The sequence below is a fragment of the Schistocerca cancellata genome, chromosome 1 (genome assembly GCF_023864275.1).
Source record: "Schistocerca cancellata isolate TAMUIC-IGC-003103 chromosome 1, iqSchCanc2.1, whole genome shotgun sequence".
NCBI lineage: Eukaryota > Metazoa > Arthropoda > Insecta > Orthoptera > Acrididae > Schistocerca > Schistocerca cancellata.
This window is the reverse complement of record NC_064626.1, coordinates 381,482,250-381,506,875: the sequence shown is the minus strand read 5'-3', so window position 1 is coordinate 381,506,875 and position 24,626 is coordinate 381,482,250. Positions and strand designations below refer to the sequence as shown.

Below are 24,626 nucleotides of genomic sequence, written 5' to 3'. Positions count from 1 at the left end.
TCACAGTCATGATTGGGGGGGGAGGGGGGGGGGAGGTAAAACATGACACCAGCAGTATCACATGTCTTATGCAGTTCAAAAGAGACTGTGATAAGGTGTTGGCATTTAGATAAAAACCTGTTGGATTAGTGCTTCCAAACTTTTACCATTTGCTTCAGCTGTGGTTCATCCTTCCTGGAAACCACACTGATAGGGGGACAAAAGGCTCAGATTCGAGAACCCAGCACAATTTGCCGGCAGCCATCCTTCCAAGCAGCTTACACCATAGGTTCGTCATGCTAATCAGCCAGTATCTGTTGAGAGATGTTGGGTTCTTGCCTGGCTTAAGGACTGAGACAACTATGCTGTCTCACCACTGGAAGGGGAAGGAAACTTGGAGCCTTAGCACAAAGTTGCTTAAAAGTGTTTTAAAAGGTAAGGTTGGTATGCAAAGGATGTCGTTTAAATTGTCGAAGGGCTTGTCATCGCTGACAAGCCCTTCGATGATTTAAACGACATCCTTTGCACACCAACCTTATCACTTAAAACATCGATCCTGAATAGCTATTGCAATGCCTATGGTCCAGCACTTTATGGGATGCCTGTGGGAGGGGATGAGGCGGGGGGAGGGGGGGACCCTCTTGTGGCTGAGACATCATGCAGAACCTCATCAATAGCAGAGGCAAACAAAGGCCAGTTGGTTCTGTAGTGTCCAACATGGTAGTCACTCTGTCTGGCGATGGCAAGGAAACAACAGGACCACTGGAAAGTGCTTACTGACACTGTCATTGGTTAGTGACCAATGTAGCGAAGCCACAAGATTAGGGGAAGAGATTGTTAAATCAGTTGCTGAAAAAGTGCCATGGGAACCATCACTGAGATGGCACAGATCATGGTCTGTGTGAAACTTTGTCAATTAGAGGGCCATTACCAGATGAAGTGGTACTCAACAGACATTTTTTTGGAAATATAGTAAAGGAAACACACAGTGTCTATGATGCTCCTGTATCTCTGATTCTCCAGAGTTTTAACCAAATTTTGTTTGTGTTTTTATCTCAAATGATCTCCTTCACCTTCTCAGTGTTCCGTTTCCACAACCATAGCACACATCTCTGTACCTAATGATTATACTGGTAGGATAGATTTATAAAATTACAATCTATGTTTCGACTGGTGTTATAACACTCCTATTAATGTTTTTAATCAATGCATACGACTTAGGTGTGTGTTCCAACTTTGACAGTGACACTGTTGGATCAATATGGTTGCTGTAAACTGGATCAATATGGTTTCAATATGGTTGCTGTACATCCAAAAATGGCAACAAAGAATGTGAAATGGTATTATCTGCTTGCTGGAAATGGTATCTTATAAGCCACAGCACCAGCTTGAGCTAGCTTATCCACGTGACTTCACCAAAGAAGAGATGAAGTATTCTTTTTTATCAAGTTTGTGGCGGTTTGCCTTTTTTTCGTTTGTCATCCGTGGTGTCGATGTACTGCATTGTGATACTGGCTGAAAAATGGTGTGTGGAAGTACAACACCGACTACTTTAAATAATGTAGCTGACAGGTGCACAGTTGTGTTTCACAGTAGTTTACTTTCATTGTTCACAACCCTCCAATAATATACAGTTATACAAAGCACAGTTGTGTTTCACAGTAGTTTACTTTCATTGTTCACAACCCTCCAATAGTATACAGTTATACAAAGCCAGTGCACTACTGTTTCAACTTTCCATAAGCCTCTCTAATAGTTTGCAGTCAAACTTCCACATACTGCTACAATAGTTTACTATTGAACATCTACAAGCAGTAAAAAGCTAACCACAAAGTTTACAGTTCTTGAAGAATAGAAGGTACATATGAAGCAGACACTTTTATTGTTTTAACACAAGGCCTAATTGTGTAGCACTTATTTTACAAGGTTGAAGCACAGGTTTCTTGTCTGAAACTCTGCCGTGGACTAACTGTCTTGGCACCAAAAATTGGGTCCTTCTATATCATCACAATAATAGGCCCTGAAATTACACATTGTTCAATGTTTAATTAACAGAAATTATGATTAAAACTTAACTCATTAAATTAACTGAATACATCGAAAAATTGGTTCTTTTTAACAGTTTCTTCCATTAAAAGAGTTAAGCCGAATTATTTTTGTTTAAATGATGACATTATCAAATATCATTATGCAAACAATACTTTTGACAAAACTGTTAATTATTTACAAATTAATTAAGGGCTGGCTTTGCTAACATGTTTTCAAATAGAGCCAAATAAAACCTTTAAGAATATGATTAGTTGTTCCTCCAAATGTTTGTAATTAGTACAGTATTTATATTTATTTATAAGTTAGCAACAGAATTTAAGTTACGAAACAATTACTGATTTCGCCCTACAATGAAAGATACTAACTAGGAATAGTCAAAATAAATTAGAAAATCAATAACATACATAAAATTAGATTAGATCTGGTGTTATAACCTTTAAAACTTTTCTTTATGAAAATGCAGATAATACTCATTTATGTTAATGGCAATTAGTTAAAACTGAAAAAATGAATTTTAAGGAGGCAGATGGCAAAACAAGAGGGGAAGTAAAAAATATCCCAGCTTGCTTCGTCACAAGTTCAATAAAAAAAAAAACCTACACAGTTGACTCAAACAAATGAAAATTCCTTCTAATTTAAGTGTAGGATTTCTTGCAAGGGAAAGTTTACCTTTCATCAGTAAAAAGGTTATCTAAAAAACAGCCACTGTATTTATTGGTCACACCCCATTGCTGAATCAACAATAGAATACTTATTGCTTTTCCTTCCGTCTTCACCCTCAAGTTTTGATACAGCTACTAGAATATTGTCTATATTATCCTCCACCATCAAGGCTAGACAGAACCTTGGCAGTGCCTTTGGCCATGAATTTGATTACCTTTAGTTGTCCAGATTTACACTCAACAGTTTGTTTTCTCTAATAACCCACCAACTGCTGTAAATGTGATTAGGAGTTTGGAAACTTCTTAGCTGGCCAATGAAAGGCTACCAAAGCTGCCTGTGATGTCCACCATTACAGCCACTGCATGTTTCCTAAATGTGTGCTATCCACCAGGTGTGCACACTTACCAAGGCATCATCAACTGATTTCTCATTTCTGAACCCAAGTTGTCTCAGGTGCGGTGCATGATGATATCCTAGTTTACAACTGGTCACAGAGGGGCCTTGAATAGGCTTTGCCTTAGTATTAATAATGCATTTGGGTCTACAGCTATTAAGATATTAAGTATATTTACTGTATGCTTTTTTAATAATTACTGCTCTTGCTGTTTTCCATTTCTTCAAAATACACCTTAATAATATGGAATCATTAAGACCTGCTCATATAGCTTCATGTGCAGTACTCTAGCTTGTGAGACTGGAAGGTGAGCCAGATCAGGCCAAAATTCTTCTGTTGGATTAATGACCATTGCTGATGCACTCGCCAGCCTGTGTGTGGTTTTTAGGCAGTTTCCCATGCTTGCTTAAGCAAATTTCTGTGTCAGATACATAAACAGTTAAAATATTATCACATACAGAACAAAGTTTACACAATTCACAGGCACGTGGTGCATACAGATTTCTTAGGGAACTGACAACTGCAGCAAGATGAAGGGCATATCACGGTAAAGTTAACTGAAATAAATTTGGCAAATCTTGACTACAGCAGAGTGAATACTAAACAGGATAAATACTAACAGAAGGAAGAAGACTACCAAGTCATTAGGAATAGATGTTAACTAAGGTACAATCCACAGAGCTGTATGCTGAAAGGCCTTTAATTGAAAGTTTTTCCTTTCTTTATTTTATAGATGATCAAAGCTACTTCTCCCTCTGTAAAATGAAGTGTAACAATGTTATTAAGATCAGAGACTCTGACTGTCATTACCTCTAACATAATCACAACACACTTGCTTAAGTTTAATAATTCTTTTCTTGTACGTACCCTTACTCTTGCACAGTACAATAGGAAGCATGTAGCCATAAAAATATTTGATGACTTCCCTTGTACATTAAATGTTCTGGGATGAAATTAAAGCTGTTTTAAAAACAAATGGAAATAATCTATGCTTCACAACTCTACTCCACGTCTGAATTTCTGAGTGGCTAGTATCAGAGTGTAGTTGAGTTACACTTATTATGTTTTATTGTAGATTAAGATTTACTTTGAAATTCAGTTATGTAAATAGCTAACTTGCACATATGTTTCCTTTGAGAAAGATGTGTCATAAATGTGAACTGGAGAAACAATACAGAGGATGACAGAAAAAAAGAACACACTGTAAATAATATACACTCTTCCTAACAAGGAAGTTTCAGAAATGAAGAACAGAAAGGAAGAAAATGGCAATTATTTGTGACAGTCTATTTTCAGACTCTGTTATTGCAGTGCACACATTAGAAAGGGTAATCTATTGAGACAGCAGTTTTTTTTTGTCTCTCTCCCCCCTTATTTTAACTTTCACACAGAAGTATATACAAGTTGTAACTAATAAATACCTATCACTACATGTAACTAACAAAATATTAATCAGACAGTCATCAACAGGAACTTCCCCCCCCCCCCCCCCCCCTTTTCACCAGAATAGAAAACTTACCAATAAAACAGCATGGCAATTTCCTATATTTAGTCTACTCTCATGAATACAATGAGTTTATCTGGCATGAAAGTAAGAACGAATACTGCAAGCTTCACTCCATAATGTACTAACCTAATAATTCCACTTTCAAATCCTTTATTGTCAATGTTCCATCCATTTTCTCCTCTTGTTCAAGTAACAACATGAAGAGGTGTCCAGCCATATCACCCAATAAATACCGGGAACCATTTGAGTCTACCTGTGCATAGCACACTATTGTGCTTTGCTGGAAGCAGAAGAACAAAAATGAATATTCTCTTGGATGACTATCCAAATTTTATTCACAACATATAAGCTATACACTTTCAAAAAAGAACTATAACTAAACTGATTAACAGGATATGACATTGCCCACAGTGAAGAGAATTATGCTGTTCATCTCACAAAAATAACATTAAATGTAACAGATGAACAAATCAAACAATGGAAACTCCAGGTAAGAATGTCACCAATGTAGGAAAAGACAGATTGCTACTTTTTAAAAAAAAAAAAAAAAAAAAAAAAAAAAAAAAAAAAAAAAAAAAAAAAAGACAGATCAAATTGCAGGCCGATACAATTAAAAATTGTGCCTGTCTGCAACTTGATGTGTCTCCTTTACAGTAAGTAGCAATCTGTCTTTTTCTACATTGTTGATGATACATGAACATTCCATTAAAGTTTTCTTTGTACATAAACTGGTAGGAAGACATAGCCTTCTTTTTATAACAGCTAAAGTTAACTATATGCTTTTTTCACTCTGTTCTGATGCTTGGGCATAATTTTTAACTTTAAATCCAGGAAATCAAATACAAAGCACACTATGAAAACAAATTACTCTTATGAAATTATGGTGATTAATTAAACTATAGTGTGGTGATTAGTTTCAAAAGACATTTTCTCTGTAAAGAAACCTCATGAGCATTTATTTCCAAGGATTCAGAATGAGCTAGCTTTTCTTAGCTTAAGTAAAGAGTAGGGAAAGCAGTGCAGCGTTTGAAGATACTACACTTATCTACAAGACAAATGGATGTAAAGCCTCATCTAACTATCCTAATATTTGTTTTCTGTGATTCCACTGCAGCCCAAATAATTTTTGGGATGTTTCCTTAAAACAGAATACTCACTTCCTTTCTCCTTCTACAAGAAAGCTAGTATTCCATTTTTAATGACCAGACTGTCAAAGAGATGTTAGACACTTTAACCTATCTGCCTTAATTTAATCTAACACAACTGCTTCTGCTTAGAATCAGTTTTACTAACATCACACATTGACACCGGTGTGTCAGACCCACTATACTTGCTCCGGACACTGCGAGAGGGCTGTACAAGCAATGATCACACGCACGGCACAGCGGACACACCAGGAACCTCGGTGTTGGCCGTCGAATGGCGCTAGCTGCGCAGCATTTGTGCACCGCCGCCGTCAGTGTCAGCCAGTTTGCCGTGGCATACGGAGCTCCATCGCAGTCTTTAACACTGGTAGCATGCCGCGACAGCGTGGACGTGAACCGTATGTGCAGTTGACGGACTTTGAGCGAGGGCGTATAGTGGGCATGCGGGAGGCCGGGTGGACGTACCGCCGAATTGCTCAACACGTGGGGCGTGAGGTCTCCACAGTACATCGATGTTGTCGCCAGTGGTCGGCGGAAGGTGCACGTGCCCGTCGACCTGGGACCGGACCGCAGCGACGCACGGATGCACACCAAGACCGTAGGATCCTACGCAGTGCCGTAGGGGACCGCACCGCCACTTCCCAGCAAATTAGGGACACTGTTGCTCCTGGGGTATCGGCGAGGACCATTCGCAACCGTCTCCATGAAGCTGGGCTACGGTCCCGCACACCGTTAGGCCGTCTTCCGCTCACGCCCCAACATCGTGCAGCCCGCCTCCAGTGGTGTCGCGACAGGCGTGAATGGAGGGACGAATGGAGACGTGTCGTCTTCAGCGATGAGAGTCGCTTCTGCCTTGGTGCCAATGATGGTCGTATGCGTGTTTGGCGCCGTGCAGGTGAGCGCCACAATCAGGACTGCATATGACCGAGGCACACAGGGCCAACACCCGGCATCATGGTGTGGGGAGCGATCTCCTACACTGGCCGTACACCACTGGTGATCGTCGAGGGGACACTGAATAGTGCACGGTACATCCAAACCGTCATCGAACCCATCGTTCTAACATTCCTAGACCGGCAAGGGAACTTGCTGTTCCAACAGGACAATGCACGTCCGCATGTATCCCGTGCCACCCAACGTGCTCTAGAAGGTGTAAGTCAACTACCCTGGCCAGCAAGATCTCCGGATCTGTCCGCCATTGAGCATGTTTGGGACTGGATGAAGCGTTGTCTCACGCGGTCTGCACGTCCAGCACGAACGCTGGTCCAACTGAGGCGCCAGGTGGAAATGGCATGGCAGGCCGTTCCACAGGACTACATCCAGCATCTCTACGATCGTCTCCATGGGAGAATAGCAGCCTGCATTGCTGCGAAAGGTGGATATACACTGTACTAGTACCGACATTGTGCATGCTCTGTTGCCTGTGTCTATGTGCCTGTGGTTCTGTCAGTGTGATCATGTGATGTATCTGACACCAGGAATGTGTCAATAAAGTTTCCCCTTCCTGGGACAATGAATTCATGGTGTTCTTATTTCAATTTCCAGGAGTGTATTTTTAGTGTATCATTATTAAAGAACACATAAAGTATTTTTAATGCTACATCTATGAAAATTGGTATTTGACTTCTCGGTTACAAATAAAGAAATATGCGTTTCAGTGTTTTTGGAAATTCAACACCTAAGGGAGTGAAATACAGGAAGAAAGTTATTATGAAACTACTTCATTATGAAAGCATTTTTGAAGTTTTATCCATGAAAATTTGTATTTTGCCTCTCTGTTAGAAATAAAAAAAATAAGTCTTTCACTGTTTTTGGAAATTCAGTCCCCAAGCAGGCAAAATAGGGGATGAAAAATTAAGAAAATATCATACCAAAATTTTTTTAAAGCTAAAACTATGAAAACTGGTATTTCACTTCTTGCTTAGATATAAAGAAATGTGTGTTAGGGCATGAACATTTCTATGTAAATATCACAACTAGAGCACAAAAGGTAAGATTTAAAAATCTTTGACTCCAGCTACCAGAATTGTATTTTGATCAAAAGCCCATTCGGAAAAGATCATGCTTCTATAGACTTCCTTATCACGAAAAATTTAGGTGTTGCAATTTGTGAACAACATAAGAATTCGACGAAAGAAAGGATGTGCATGGGCAAAGCAGTGGGCGCTACACTAGTGTACCACTAAAATGATATTTCTATGAATAGTTATATATAAACAGTAGGATAACATAACAAGTTGTATCCAGGTCAAATTACCAGTTCATCCTGCACGAATTCACCTACTAAGTAATAGCATTTGAGTGTCAGTACCTTGCATAGCTTTCTTTTCAGTGGACCTAACTTTATCTGCACATTAACCACATCTCTTCCGCACTGTGGTAGCCGAACTTCACCCCCCCCCCCCCCCCCCCCCAAAAAAAATAATTGCATATGCTATTTTGTGTGTATCCATATCAGTTGCAGTTGATAACTGGACACAGAAGTATCATCTATAAACAGAATTGCTGGTGAACTGATTTTTTATGATAAATCAACCACATACGACAGAAATATGCCTGAGCTAGTATGGATCCTAGTGGGACCCCGTGAGAGACAATTTTCAATTCAAAATAGTAATCTGTCCAATTTGGTGATACTAACTCTTTGCCTTCTTTTCTGTAAGTAGCATTTAAGCCATTGTAGGGAAGCCATACTTGGCAAGTTTGTAGATAAGCAGCCTTTGTGAGGTCATGAAAGATACCTTATTGCTTGTCTAACATTTATTTTCTCTATAAAACTGTTTACTGTGTCTATGGTGTTCTTCCCTTCTTGAAAACCAAACTGATTGTTTAGGATAATGAAATGCTTAGTAATAAAGATGTGGATTTGGATAACAGCAACTTTTTAGAATATTTTAGGTATGACTGGGATAATTGAGGTAAGACGATAATTTCCCATGATCAATCTTTATCCCTTCTTGAAAAGTAGTTTAGCTTTGGCATATTTCAATTCCTCTGGGAAGCAGCCCTCTTCGAAACACTGAATAATTACTCGAGCTAGTTGTGTACAATTGTGTTGCATATTGCTTTAATAATTTGAGAGGGTATTCCATCCCAAACTAGATTTTTTTTATGTAAGTTTGCATTTTCTATGTCCTAAAAGGGAACTTTTGAAAATTTTGTAAGGCATTCAGAATTTTCATCCCTGTCGTTTTGACATCAGACTTGACTGAAACGTTCTGGTATTTGAGTTGGACTTAAATAGCGAATCCTTCAAACCTAATTTTTTTAAATTTCTTGGTTACAGACTAACACCTAATTCTCACTTAATGAATGATCGATCACACAGACTGCCTACTTTTATAGTTCAAAATTATCCTCTTACTTACCAATAGTTCTGGTGCCTTGACAGCTCTTTTTAAATATAATTTTATAAAGTTTAACATGTTAAACAACATAAGTATTTCTATTATACTCCAGTTCCCCCCGTGCAGTTGCATTTTCCTTACAATGGAAATTTTTGTGTCCTGGGTGATCCACTTTAATTTATTTGTAACTTTATTGCTCCAGATTCTATGTGGAAATGTTTCATTTAGACACCTAGAAAAACTGTTCACAAAATTTCCAAAATCTGCGTTACTTAAGACGCAGTGTTCACAAAGCAATTATCTTTCTTTTTAGTAAATTCCTAAACATGAATAAGGTTTTTATTTTGCTAATACAGGTTTTCATATCTGAAATGTTCCTATCTATGGCAGCCCAATGAAAAATGCACAATGAGCTGAGATACCTAAATCTAAAGAAAAAATACGCACATATTCATATACGAGGGTCACTCCAAAAGAAATGCACACTATTTTTTTTAAATCCATCTTTTATTCTACATGTTTGAAAGTTTTACAGTGTGTAGATACATACTTTAGGAACAATATTTTCATTTCTCCACATAATTTCCATCCCTCTAAATTGCCTTACACCATCTTGGAACCAGCGCCTGTATACCCGCATGGGAAAATTCTGGACCTATCTGTTGGAGCCACTGTTTGGCAGCATGCACAATGGAGTCGTCATCTTCAAACCTCGTTCCACAAAGGGAGTCTTTCAGTTTCTCAAAGAGATGATAGTCACATGGAGCCAGGTCAGGACTATAAGGCGGGTGTTTCAGAGTTTTCCATCCAAGTTTTGTGATTGCTTCCATGGTTTTTTGATTGACTTGTGGCCGTGCATCGTTGTGCAACGGCAAAACATCCTGCTTTTGCCGATGTGGTCAAACACGACTCAGTCTAGCTTGAAGTTTCTTCAGTGTCGTTACATATGCATCAGAATTTATGGTGCTTCCACTTGGCATGATGTCCACAAGCAAGAGACCTTCAGAATCAAAAAACACCGTAGCCATAACTTTTCCAGCAGAAGGTGTGGTTTTGAATTTTTTTTCTTGGGTGAATTTGCATGATGCCACTCCATTGATTGCCTCTCTGACTCTGGTGAAAAATGATGGAGCCATGTTTCATCACCTGTCACAATTCTTCCAAGAAATTCATCTCCACCATTCTCGTACTGTTCCAAAATTTCGCTGCATACCGTTTTTCTTGTTTCTTTGTGAGCCACTGTCAACTCCTGGGAACACCTGGCACAAACCTTTTTTAACATCAACACTTTCAGTATTCTGCAATCGCTTCCTACCCCTATCCCAACGCAGCGTGACAATTCATTCACTTTGATGCATCTGTCAGCAGTCACCAATTCATTAACTCTCTGCACATTGTCTGGAGTGTGTGCAATACGAGGCCTGCCACTGCGAGGACAATCCTCAATATTGCAGTGCCCACTTTCTTCACGTAACCTGCTTGCCCACCGACTAACTGTACTGCGATCGACAGCAGCATCTCCATACACCTTTTTCAACCTCTTGTGGATGTTTCCCACTGTCTCGTTTTCACAGCACAGGAATTCTATGATAGCACGTTGCTTCTGACAAACGTCAAGTGTAGCAGCCATCTTTAACATATGCTGTGACAGCGCCACTAACAGGAAAAGGTTGAACTAATTTGGAAACAAGTATCAACACACTGTAAAACCCTCACACATGCAGAATTAAAACTGTATTTTTACAAAAATAGTGTGCATTTCTTTTATAGTGACCCTCCTAAATAATGAGTTGACATTATCAATACAAATTGCTGGCAATTTTCTCTGATACATTCACAGAAACTGATTTTGAAACCACGTTTCTTTACTAAGTATCAATGTTAAAATCAGCAGGTATTACATTTTTTTCTTTTTTTCTCTATAAAGATCTTCTTGCCTGCTTTGAATTTTAGATAGGAAGAGTTCTGTTGTTGACTGCCCTAGGATTCTATATGTCAAAATTCTATGAAATAGTTCCTAAATATCATTTAGTCCCACTGAACATATCGATAGATCAATCAATATAAATATGAACATGTTCAACAACATTGCTAAGTGAGGTGCAGGAGGATACATTGACCAGCATCCAGGTCACGTGGCAAAACACTCGCTGCAGATTTAAAGGCTGTTGCAGACTGTCACGGTCTCAATTATCAACCAACTGATGTTTACAGCAAGCTCTCTGGTGTATATTGGCAATGACTCTCCACTAAGTGGTTTTCTCCTGGACTGTGATTTGGACTTTGTTGTTACCTACCATCAGCATTTTGCTAGGCCATGGAACTGCCTGTCAGACTAATGGGGTACTGTTTTTGCAGATCACTCAACTGACTGTTGTGCTTTCAATGAAAAAATTGATGGTATATGGATACACCGAGAATGTTCTTCATATCTGAATGCTTCTGATTCAAACCTACAAACAGTGCTCTTGTGCACTAATGTCAGAGTTATTCAACAAACTTTCCATTGCTGTATACACCTTCATAAATTTTGTTTTGTGTACTTACAGAGAGTCAGGAACTACTAATTTTTGTGGTTTACTTGTATGTAATTTGTGTGTGGTAAAGTCTGTATTGTTGAATAAGTAGACTAACGACAAAATACACATTCTTCTGTACAAGTAGACTTACGACAAAATACACATTCTTCCGTAAAATAATTTCTTGTTTCATAATTTGTATGGCTATGATGAAGGATACACGAGCCTGCAAATGACTTGTTTCTTCTGCAAAAGCCACTTGCTAACTTGAAATTTCTGTTTTTATTACAATTTTAACCGTGTGCTCAGTGAATCGTTGTTAAATTAGGAAAGTAATTCTAATATTTGCACATTCTCATACAATGATTTCCAATTAATCTACTTCAGAGTGTTTGTAATTTGAAACATCAGTATCTAAGCTTTTATACTCCAGTTCGTAACAGATCTACTCTGACTCTTAGTCATAAACTTTAGCATATTTCTTTGTGGGTAATGGTCTGGTTTTGTCTTTTTCATTGCAACACACTTTATCACTGCTATCACTACTTACCAGTTTTCCTTATTTTTTGTAACTAAACAAGTATCTGTGAACATCTTAGTAAATAATTTGGGCCTGACCTATTTAGGTGTACACCATCTTTGGCAAGACTTTTTACACTTAGAAATTTGTTGGAATCAATGAATATCAATACTAGTTTATTGTATTGTACTTTAACACTGCCATTTATTTGTTGCAAATAGCTGTCATTCGATCATCTCCTATATGCAGTGCCAATGATTATTAGTCTGGAAGTCATGTAGAGGTCTCTGGCAGTTTGTATTAGGTTCCTTGACTAATTGCGATTTTCTCTCTGCTTCTTAAGAAAACTTGTTCTCATGGGGATAAAAACACCTTCAGGATTCCTCGATTCCTGTTACATTTATCTGTTGTGCCTTCTCTTGAACTTAAAAAGTTTGTGTAAATGGTGAGTCCTGATACCTAGTTGAATGTCAATACTGGAGTTAGGTGCGACTGTGTTTTTAACAAGGAATCACCTGTAATATAGAGCTCACCGTCTGCCTCCATTAATTCATTTCATTTCCAAGTCCAGTCAGGATTTGCAGAACAAAGCAACTCTAGTGGCCTGTTATTTGCCTCAATCAAGTCCTCTGTTGTGCAAGGTTGTTCCAGTAGAGGTTATATGACCAAGTTGTCCAGATCTTGTATTGTTCCGCACTCACATGACACACCTCCATCACCTAGAAGGATGTCCCATTTCTGCATGTTGGTCTTGTAGTGGGGGACACCCACCCTATAACGACTGAGTGATCTCTGCTTCTTGGGGTTAGCTCTTCCTCTGCACGGACATCTGGTGGCAACTTATTCTTCTACCTGGTAACATGGTTAATCTCCAGTGTTCCCTCCAGTGATTGAGTTCTGGCGATAAACCTGTTTCCATGTTTCAGTCAACAGACTACAGGATGACCTTGTAGTGAATGATGGGGATTATTGATCCGCTTTGTCCTCTCCACATTGGCAGCAATGGCGCTTCTGACTGGCGGGGTGGGGGGTTGTTCCCGAACACCAGAGTAGATTTGTCCGACTAGAGCTGGCTTCATACATTCTGAGAGGATTCAGACAGCCTCACTGACTGTGGTGTCAACCTGCCCAGTGCAAGCAGATGCACTCCCCACAGGTGAAGTGTACTCTGCAGCACATACAAACAAAGTAAGAGCAGAAATTCTCAGAGCATGAGGACTATCTCCCCAGGTGGTGGCTAATATTGCTCCTTGCACCAACCTTCAGCTTGGAGTTACAGCAATGTTTCTTGCAGTATAGTGTACATTCAAGAGCAACACACACATATACAGGTGCTGAAGTAATTACCTTGCCATCTAGCTTACCAGTTGCACAGGGGGTGGGGGGGAATCTGTCCACAAATCAGCATGGATTTGCAAAGCATATCTCATGCAAAAATCAGATTGTCCCTTTCTCAAATGATATCCTACAAATCATGGACAGATTCCGTATTATTATATTTCCAGAAAGTGTCTGACAGAGTGCCCCAATGCAGACTGCCCAAGCACACAGAATAAAAATGGCTCTGACCACTATGGGACTTAACATCTGTGGTCATCAGTCCCCTAGAACTTAGAACTACTTAAACCTAACTAACCTAAGGACATCACACACATCCATGCCCGAGGCAGGATTCGAACCTGTGACCGTAGCGGTCACGCGGTTCCAGACTGAAGCGCCTAGAACCGCACGGCCACACCGCACACAGAATAGGTTCACAGATACGCGAGTGGCTCAAAGACTTCTTAAATGGTAGAAACTAGTATGTTATCCTTGGTGGGGAGTGACCATCAGAGACAAGGGTATTGTCAGGAGTGCCTCAAAAAAATATGACGTGACCACTCTTGTTCTCTACATACATAAAAGATCTGACAAATAGTGTGAGCAGCAATCTGTCACTGTTGGCTGATAATGTTATAGTATACTGGAAAGAATTGTCGTTGATTGACTACAGAAGGATACAGGCTGACTCTGACAAAATTACTATTTAGTGTGATGAAAATGTGAAAAACAACCCTTTAATGTTTGAACACAGTATTAGAGGTGTGCTACCTGACACAGTCATGTTGAGTAAATATTTAGGGGCAATGCTAAAAAGCAATATGAAATGAAACAAGCACTTAAGGATAATGGGAGGGAAGCAAAGGTCGACTTCAGTTTATTGTGAGAATTCTAGTAAAGTGTAGGTCATTTATGTAGGAGGCCACATACGGAACACTTGGGCGATCCATTCTTGAGTACTGCTAGAGTGTTTGGGATTCTCACCAGGTCAGAGTAAAGAAAGACATTGAAGTAATTCAGATGCGTGCTGCAAAATTTGTTACTGGTAGGTTTTATCAACAAGCGAGTGTTACAGAGATGCTTCATGAAGTAAAATGGGACTCCGCAGAGGGAAGACAATATTCTCTTCATGAAACATTATTGAAAAAATTTAGAGAATAGGCATTTTCAGCTGACTGCAGAACAAATCTATTGCTGCCAACACATTTCACATTATGACTGTGAGGATACAATAAGAGAAGTTACGGCTTGTGCAGAGGCATATAGACAGTCATTTTTCTCTTGCTCCATTTGTGAGTGGAACAGTAGTGGTACACGGTACTCTCTGTCATACACCATACAGTGGCTTATGTAGTACACATGTAGATGTAAATTAATGCAATGTTTTCCTTCTTTTGCAATGACTGCTTTTCCTAAGAGTGCTAAGGGCACAAAAAATTTTTTCTTTAGAACTTGATGCAGAAGATATTTGCACATTCATGTAATTTATACAGTTGAGGGATGTCCACAAAATATTGTTAACAAGTTTCACTCACTCTTTTGTGGACTTGTCGTGTAACTGAAATTTGCTCTTAAGGCACTATATTCCTTCAACTACCTTTTTTTTTATTTCCTCCACACAGAATCATTTAATTTCAACTGTTTTTGGAGTGTCTTGTCACTATACACTCCTAATGGCACAATCTGTAGACTCAATAACTGCAACTTGGGAAGAACCTTCTCTCTTTTTACTTTATGTCCCTAACTTCCATCAGTTCATCCTGAGATATTCATATAACCTCTTTCCTTTGTTCCAATGGCACTGCATGCAAAGTGACAGCAGTGTTCTGCACTGGTGAATGTGGTTCACTAGGCCCGAAAGCTGCTATTATGCCTCAGAATGTTTCATATCAATCAATCCCTTCTTTTACTCAGGTTGTGCCATTACTGTCTTTTCTTCCCGGTTCAACTCATTAGTTACTCAATTTAACCACATTATATTCAGCATTCTTCTATACAGCAATGCTTCAAAGGCTCTATTCTCTTCTGGCCTCCACTGTTCATTGTCCATGTTTCACATACATGTGAGACTATATTCCAAGCATATATACTATGTGATCAAAAGTATCTGGACATCCCCAAAAACATTTGTTTTTCATATTAGCTGCATTGTGCTGCCACCTACTGCCATGTACTGCATATCAGCGCCCTCAGCAGTGGAAATAGAAATGTGTGTTTGGCGTCATTGGCCGGGAGGCCCCTTACGGAGCAAGTCCGGCCACCGTGGTACAGGTCTTCAGGTCTTATTACATTCGACGCCACATTGGGCGACCTGTGTGCCGGACAGGGATGAAATGATGATGAAGACAACACAACACCCAGTCCCTGAGTGGAGACTGGGAATCAAACCCGGGCCCGTAGTATGGCAATCTGTCATGCTGAACATTCAGCTATCAAGGTGGACACCTAAGTAGTCATTAGATATCGTGAGAGAGCAGAATGTGGTGCTCCGCAGAACTCACGGACTTTGAACGTCGTCAAATGATTGGGTTTCACTTGTGGCATACACCTGTTCGCGAGATTTTCACACTCCTAAACAGCCCTAGGTCCACGTACAGCACAAAACCATACAGGCCAAGCTCATCTGTTGACTGACAGAGACCGCTGACAGTTGAAGAGGGTTGTAATGCGTAATAGGCAGACATCTATCCAGGTCATCACACAGGAATTTCAAACTGCATCAGAATCCACTGCAAGTACTATGACAGTTAGGCGGGAGGTCAGAAAACTTGGATTTCATGGTCGAGCAGATGCTCATAAGCCACACATCATGCCGGTAAATGCCAAACAATGCCTCACTTGATGTAAGGAACATAAAATTGGACAATTGAACAGGGGAAAAATATTGTGTGGAGTGACGAATCATAGTATACAATATGGCGATCCAATGGCAGGGTGTGGGTACGATGAAATCCCGGTGAATGTCATCTGCCAGTGTGTGTAGTACCAAAAGTAAAATTTGGAGGAGGTGCTGTTATGGTGTGGTCGCGTTTTTCACGGAGGGGGCTTGCACTTCTTGTTGTTTTGCGTGGCACTATCACAGCACAGGCCTACCTTGGTTTTTTTTAAGCACCTTCTTGCTTCCCTCTGTTCAAGAGCCATTCGGGGATGGCGATCGCATCTTTCAACACAATCGACCACCTGTTTATAATGCACAGCCTGCGATGGATTTGTTACATGATAATAACATCCCTGTAATGGACTAGCCTGCACATAGTCCTGACCTGAATCATACAGAAAACCTTTGGGATATTTTGGAATGCCAACTTCATGCCAGGCCTCACCAACCGACGTCGATACCTCTCCTCAGTGCAACACTCCGTGAAGAAATGGGTTGCAATTCCCCAAAAAACCTTCCAGCACCCGACTGAATATATGCCGGCGAGAGTGGAAGCTGTCATCAAGGCTAAGGGTGGGCCAACATCATACTGAATTCCAGCATTACCAATGGAGGGCACCACAAACTTTTAAGTCATTTTCAGCCAGGTGTACGGATACTTTTAATCACATAGTGTACCTTCACAAAAGACTATCCTAAATTTAAATTTATGCTCGATGTTAATAAATTTCTCTTTTTCAGGACTGCCTTTCTTGCTACTGTTGTCCATATTCTTGTACATCATTTTGTCCCTTATTTTGCTGCCCAAATGTCAAAATTTGTCTACTTCTTGAAGTGACTCATTTCCTTATCCAATTCAGTTTGCATCATTCAATTTATCTGTTATTATAGGTTATCTGTCTTGAGCTGACTGCAATGTAATTAAGAAGAATTACACCAGATGCGTTTCACTTTTATTTATAAAGCATCTTCTGTGGCATTCTGTAAATTGGATACATACATTTGTACATTTAGTTTTGATTCATTTATGTTAAAAACAGTGTTTTCTTTATGAAGTTAGTCTGTAAGCTACGTACGTTGTTTCTTTAATAGTCTGCACCTTCCCCTCTTGCTAGCAGTGGTTGATGTTGACAGGCTTCATTTTACATCTGCAGTTTTTGGCATTTTGTGTTATTTCTGCACTGCACTATTTATAATTGACTTTCTTAACTGTTTTTCATTCATCACTGCTACAGTGTTTATGCCTATTCATTTGTTTTAATTCACGTTGTGAGTGTTGTTAACCTATGAAACGATTTGTGTGTGTGTGTGTGAGAGAGAGAGAGAGAGAGAGAGAGAGAGAGAGAGAGAGAGAGTGAGAGAGAAAGAGAGAGAGTTAGTGAAATTGTTTTGTATGTGGATAGAGACGTGAGAAGGGTGTTTTTTTTTTTTTTTTTAAGAGGGGTGGGTGGTGGTGAGAAAAGCAGGGATGGCCCGGACAAGACTGTGGGATAGATCTGGGAGAAAATGGTAGTGGTGAAATTAAAATCAGATCCAAAAGACAGATTCCAAATGAAGCTGAGAAACACTCTAAAAGATGTTGAACATACAATAGAAAACAATGAAAAAGGAAAACTGATACAAACAAATCCCAGTGCACCTTCCCTCCGATGCTAACCAAAGCTACACAAGAAAGCCCTCCCCATCAGAGCTATTGTGAATTATAGAAATGCTCTCACTTACCCACTTGCAAGATGCATGTTGAAAATCTTATCAGAAAACTACAAATTACAAGAAGACAGGACTATAACACCACACAATTGATTCAGTACATAAAAGACATACAAGTTCCAGACACAGCCTGATGTAGAGAATATGTATTCCAATATAACTGAAACAAGAAACATTATAGAACAAAATCTTAAGACACACAGTACACTTCCACATGAATACATCAAAGAAACACTCAGAGTTCTAGAGCTAACAACAGAACAGAATTATTTTCAGTTCAATAATGAATTATATTTACAAAGTGAAGGATTACCAGAGTTCTAGAGCTAACAACAGAACAGAATTATTTTCAGGTCAATAATGAATTATATTTACAAAGTGAAGGATTGTCTGGAACCATAGCAAACATATTTATGAACCATGTAGAACAGATTTAACAAAATAGTGCCAAATAGGTACAACATCCTATACTGGATTAGAAATATGGATGATATCTTGTGCCTGATAGATGAACCAAACAATAAATTTGACCAGTTACACGCAGACATAAATTCTGTTCAAGATAAGATACATTTTACAATAGAGAAAGAGCAAAACAGACAGTTAAATTTCTTGGGCATCATCAGCATAATGATTCAAAACAACACATACACACACACACACACATACACACACATTTTCCCTATACCAAAAACCGACAACTATAGACACAATTATATACGAGACATAACAACACCCCAATTCTCAAAAGCAGGCAGCACATGCTCCAAAGACTAAACACAGTACCATTAGATACAGACAAATACAAAAAAGAAATGAATACTATAATACAAATAGCCACAAACAACGGATACAAAGAGAACTTAGTAACAAAGCTGAACAATAAAACTGAGAAACAGAAAAGAACAAACACCCAACCGCCACCAACACAAGGATAAAATCACACACAAAGAAATACACAAAATGTAAGAATAGAAACAGCACAAAGTGTGCAAGAAACAGAAAGTAAAAGATGGTACACAATGACATATGACCACAAATACACGTACAGAATATCCAATATTTTAAAAAAACAAGGCATAAAAATAGCACACCAAACCAACAACTCAGTTCAAAAATACTTCCCAAAAACAACAGGAAAAACTGATCTGTATCAGAAATCAGGAATATGCCAACACTGAAATGCAATACATGTGATGGAAGATACACAGGTCAAACCAGGAGGACATCTGACACCAGATACAAATAACATGTAAGAGCATGGAAGTATAGGACAAATCATTCAACATTTGCAGAACACTTACACCAACACCAACATAAAATTACAACCAGATAGATAGACATGGAAATCATAAGCATAAACAACAACAAAAAACACCTCCTGACCTTACAAGAAAACTACCACAACCAAAAAACCATAACAGAAAAGAAGCAACTCATAAATGAACAAATCAACTTGGCAAACCACACACTATTTGAATTGATGGACCACTTAATATAACATTAAAAGTACAAATATAACCATAGGCTCCATTTACCACTACCATCTTCTCCCAGATCTATCCCATAATCACATCTAGGCTATCCCTGTTATTCTTCCACCCCCACCCCCCTTTGGGAAAAAAAGTTTATCTACATACAAGACAATTTCACTAACTCTCACTCTCACTCTCTCTAACACACACACACACACACACACACACAGATCGTTTCATAAGTTGGCAACACTCACAATGTGAACAAAAACAAACGACAGGCATAAACACTGTAGCAGTGATGAACGAAAAACAGTTAAGAAAGTCAATTATAAATAGTGCAGTGCAGAAATAATGCAAAATGCCAAAAACTGTAGAATACAATCCTGCCTCACTCCCCTCTCAATTACTGCCTCTCTTTAATATCCTCCGACTCTCAGAACTGTAGACTGTTTTTTATATAAGTTGTGGATAACTTTTTGCTCCTGTATTTCACCCCTAATAACTTTGTAATTATAAAGAGTGCACTCAAGTCAACGTGGTCAAAGGGTTTACTAAATCTACAAATGCCACTCTCAGAATACAACCATCTCCCAATTTATCAAGTTTGCCAATAACGCTGAGTGTGTATGGGAAGTTGTCATCATTGATTGACTGTAGGAGGATACAGGATGGCTTAGACAGAATTTCTAGGTGTTATGATGAATTACAGCTTGCTTTTAATGTAGATAAATGTGAGTTAATACAAATGAGCATGAGTAAAAATCCTGTAACGTTCAAATATGCCAATTAGTAGTGTGCTGCTTGACAAAGTCCCATCAATTAAATACCTGGGTGTAATGTTGCAAAGTGATATGAAATGGAGGAGCACATCAGAGTGGTGGTATAGAAGGCAAATTGCCAACTTTGTTTTATTGGAAGAATATTGGGAAAATGTGGCTCATATATAAGGGATAGAATATATGAGACCCATTCTTGAGTACTGTCAAATGTTTGGGATCCCACCAGGTTGGACGAAAGAAAGACATCATAGCAATTCGGAAGCATGCTGTTGATTTGTTATCAGTAGGTTCAATCAGCACGCAGGTATTTTGGAGATGCTTTGTGAAAAATGGGAGTCCTTGGAGGGAACATGACATTCTTTTCAAAGGCACTATTGAGGAAATTTAAAGAAACTATTTTGAGGCTGACTGCAGAATGATTCTACTACCACCTATGTACATTTCGCACAATGGCCACAAAGGTAAGATGAGAGAAATTCAACAAAAAGGCATGCTGCCAACGAATGAGGTGTTCCCTACCCTCCTGGAATAGAGATGTCCCATTCTTGCAAATACCAATGATGCATGATAAAAAACTCAATTTCTATGATAAGTGTCACTTCAGTATAGCAGTTCTCTTGATGTGGCCCAAATAGATACCTAAAGTGAACATTTATATGATATGTTGCTGCATGAAATGAATGAAGTTTATTGTAACTGGCAGCAAACAGTTATTATCACTGGCAAAGCTGCAATGCTTCAAGACGATGCAAAGTTTTCATCTGGTACAAACAACAATTTAAAAACTGTGAACTTCAATTATAGTCTTCACCATGCACCTATCATAATCAAGATGTCCCTCATCAACTGATCATCCAATATTCAATATTAGGGTGATTTGTTGATAAGCAGAAAAGGAAACCTATAATCTGCTCCCAAAAATGCACCTGATGAGGTTCTTCGGCCAAAAATTTCAAACTTTTTTGTAAGCATCACTGATGCATCATTAAATCAGTAGAAAAAATGCAGAGGTAGTGGCTGTTTATGAGTGGTACAACTATCTGCCATTTTCCAACGCAATTTAGTTCCTCAACCTTGTAGTGTTGATGTAATAAAACAAAATCAGGCTTTCTGGCTATTTACATGTCTTACATCATATCTGCTTACGTAAAGGGTCAACTACCACTTTTTGCAACAAATATCAATCACCTGCAGATCCTCTGGTTAAAAAACAAACATATTTTCCCCAATCGTTTAATTCTGCTCTTTGGTATGCATCAAAGTAATATTAGTAGACTATTTTATTGCCACGAATGTCATTACGGTCAACACGATGAGAGAGGAAGGGAGTTACATTACCAAAAAGTCATACACAATTTGCTAACTGTCTCTTAATGATGGACATATACTGCTATGAAACTTGCTTAATAACACTGGTACACAGAAAATTACCTTGATGACAGGTGGAGCGACGGCCACATATGTATTGCCATCATGATAAAGAATTGACTCCTGTCCTATAATGATAGCACCACATAGTGGTTCAGGAACTGGGATGACCATAGAAGCCTCTGTTTCAACATTGTCTTGTTTCCATGGCATCTGCAAAAATTCTCCACATAAGAATATATAAACTGTACACAAATGCAAAAATAAAGATTCTATACTGTATTCAAAAAGTTGGCTTTAACATTTCTGTTGCAGTTTCTGCTTAATTGTTTCTCTTTAATTTTTTAAATAATAGTGCAGTTTATATCATTGCATCATCATCTCTCATTGCCAAATTGTTTAACTGCACTGATGATAGTGCTGGGGAATGCTGTGTAGATGGATACTGTCACTAAAGAGATCACAAATGGTTCTGCTATATGTGCATGAGGTGTGAATGCCATTTTTAGTGAATGGTTAGTCAGAAGAGTGGAATACTGGTGAATGCATATCAGACAACAACCTAAATGTGACACACACAACTGGATTTTTTGCTATGTTGACAGAGGGGCTCAATAGACACACCACATGGGCTGGGTGTAGGCCTGCTCCTGTAGGTACCAGTGGCCTATCTTGTCCATTCACTGTGGATAGTCTCAATGATCCTGAAATATGCAGGAGCTCTGTTTACTAATGAACATGACTTGTAGCTTGGCCACTTCCAGATATTATGTACATTGTTTTTAACCAGATTATGTATGATCAGGTCAATTTGTTATCAAACATTTACTGAAAGAAATTTACTGGTTCTTTCAAGCCTAGGATGCTACCCTCATTTTCAACATTGGTCAATTTCAGGATATAAGACAATGCACACTGTTTCCACTGGTGGGTATTTGAAGTCAATATGCAGTTCACTCCCCCAGCATATTTAATTGCAATTGCAACAAGCATATAGATCTTGGAGAAGGGCCAAAATGTAGCCACACTGTTCACCAATAAGGACTGTACTTGCACCCTTATCATGAACATTATGCTGCTAATGGCTACAGCAAAGATGATGACCCTAAGGATACTTACTGGGGGATACAGCTCCACTAGCCAAACATGAAATAGGGTTTCCCCTGACTTAGTCAGAAAGAGCAACATAAAACTACATAGACATATGGATGCTTCATCAGTTGGACTATCTGAATATGCTATGCCTGCAAGTGGTATTAAGAACCTTCAGAAACTTAAAGCACGAACTCCATTCACTGCCTTAATAAATCAGCACCATTTTTCTCTCATTACCCAAAAGGTTCAAAGGTTCCTGCAACTGGTCAACATCTGAACAGTAGAAGAATTGTACAACTGTACACTTGTCACTGATTGCAGAGCAACACTCCTCATTCAATCAGCTGCTCTTCACAGATGAGCTGAAGACTTCAGAAGTGCTGCATCAACAGTCTGTTGGGGATCACAGTAGTGATAGGAACTGCCCATTTATGGATGCTGACATGATGCGCCATATCCAGCTAGCCTAGCTGTTTTTTTTTTTTTTTTGTTATGGTTTTAGGGCGCAAAACTGCTAAGGTCATTAGCGCCCACAGCCTAGCTGAGCACCTAGTTTGTATGGTTCTGTGATGGTGCCTAATGCAGTTTTAGGAGTATGTTGGGCTATTGTTCAATAATTAAGTATGAGTTACAGCCCAGAAACACAGCAATGTTGTAGGTGACCAAATTCACTTTACTGTCAAAGATTATTTCCTAACAAGAATCTCATGCAAGATAAGGTCAAATTCGCATTGCTAGCTCTATTCAAGTGTACTTACTTGGTACAAAATATCCCCAACCCAACTCCACTAGTCTCTCTATGCGGCACCTTATGGTAATAATAGTCACAATAATTCTCTTCCTTCTAAGATGAAAAGCATCTCCACACTATCATCTACAGTCTCTCTTCCCAAAATCAAGATACTTAACCATAATTTCACAGTTTCTGTACCATTACCACCAGGTTCATTGTTTTTCACTATTGATATTATGTTTGTGTACTTCATCATTTCTCCAACATAATTCTTCTGCCATTTAACAATGTTGTTTAAGAGACACCTAGATGAAACCTTTCTCTGCACCTAAAACCTTATACCAGGTTCAATGATGACATCTTCAATTCCCCTGCCAAGTACAAACAAAAACAAAGCAGTCTAGAAGATTGTAAAACATGAAACTGGCAACAGAAAAATGAATGTGTCAAATATAAAAATAAAAAAAGAAGGTATTCTAATAAAAGATGCAAAATATTTGATGAACTATATAAATAATTATTTCAGCAGTATAGGTACAAAATTACAGCAAAAATTGCTAAAAGTCCCTCAGATCACAAAGCTAAACAAAAGTGTACCACATTCAATGGTATTACTGCCCACAACAAAGGAAGAAGTCTACAAAGTAGTTTGTAAACTGAAAAATAAAAATTCAGCTGGTTTAGATGAAGTTCCAATTTTTTTAATTAAAGACTGTATAGAGAGCCTGTTATCACCATTAGTTAATATTATAAACCAATCATTCCAGCAGGGTTACTTTCCTGACTACTTAAAATATGCTAAAGTACTGCCTCTCTTCAAAAAAGGAGACACAGGAAATATAGAAAATTATAGGTCACTCTCACTGCTCTCGTATTTTGCAAAAATAATAGAAACTATTGTGAAAGATAAGACTTATGAGCTACTTAAATAAGCATAACCTCCTAGCCAAGAACCAGTTTGGATCCCAAACAGGGAAAGGCACAGAAACAGCAACAGCATATCTCACTAAATATACCCTAGAAGTACTCGCTAAAGGAAACTATACAACAGGTATATTTCTCAATCTAACCAAATCTTTTAACACGGTGGATCACAAAACACTGTTGGTTAAGCTAGATAAAATGGGAATAAGGGGGGCTGT

The 24,626-nt window shown here is 38.8% G+C and overlaps 1 protein-coding gene across 1 annotated transcript in view; it reads right to left on the bottom strand.

Moving 5' to 3' along the window:
• LOC126175119 (DNA damage-binding protein 1) overlaps positions 1-24,626 on the bottom strand; it is a 189,650-nt gene that overhangs the window by 82,520 nt on the left and 82,504 nt on the right. Inside the window, exons 5-6 of the mRNA XM_049921676.1 lie at positions 21,720-21,869; positions 4,719-4,872 (exon numbers count right to left, since the gene is read on the bottom strand). Coding sequence (XP_049777633.1) covers positions 4,719-4,872; positions 21,720-21,869 — 304 coding nt within the window. The remainder of the gene's footprint in view (positions 1-4,718; positions 4,873-21,719; positions 21,870-24,626) is intronic.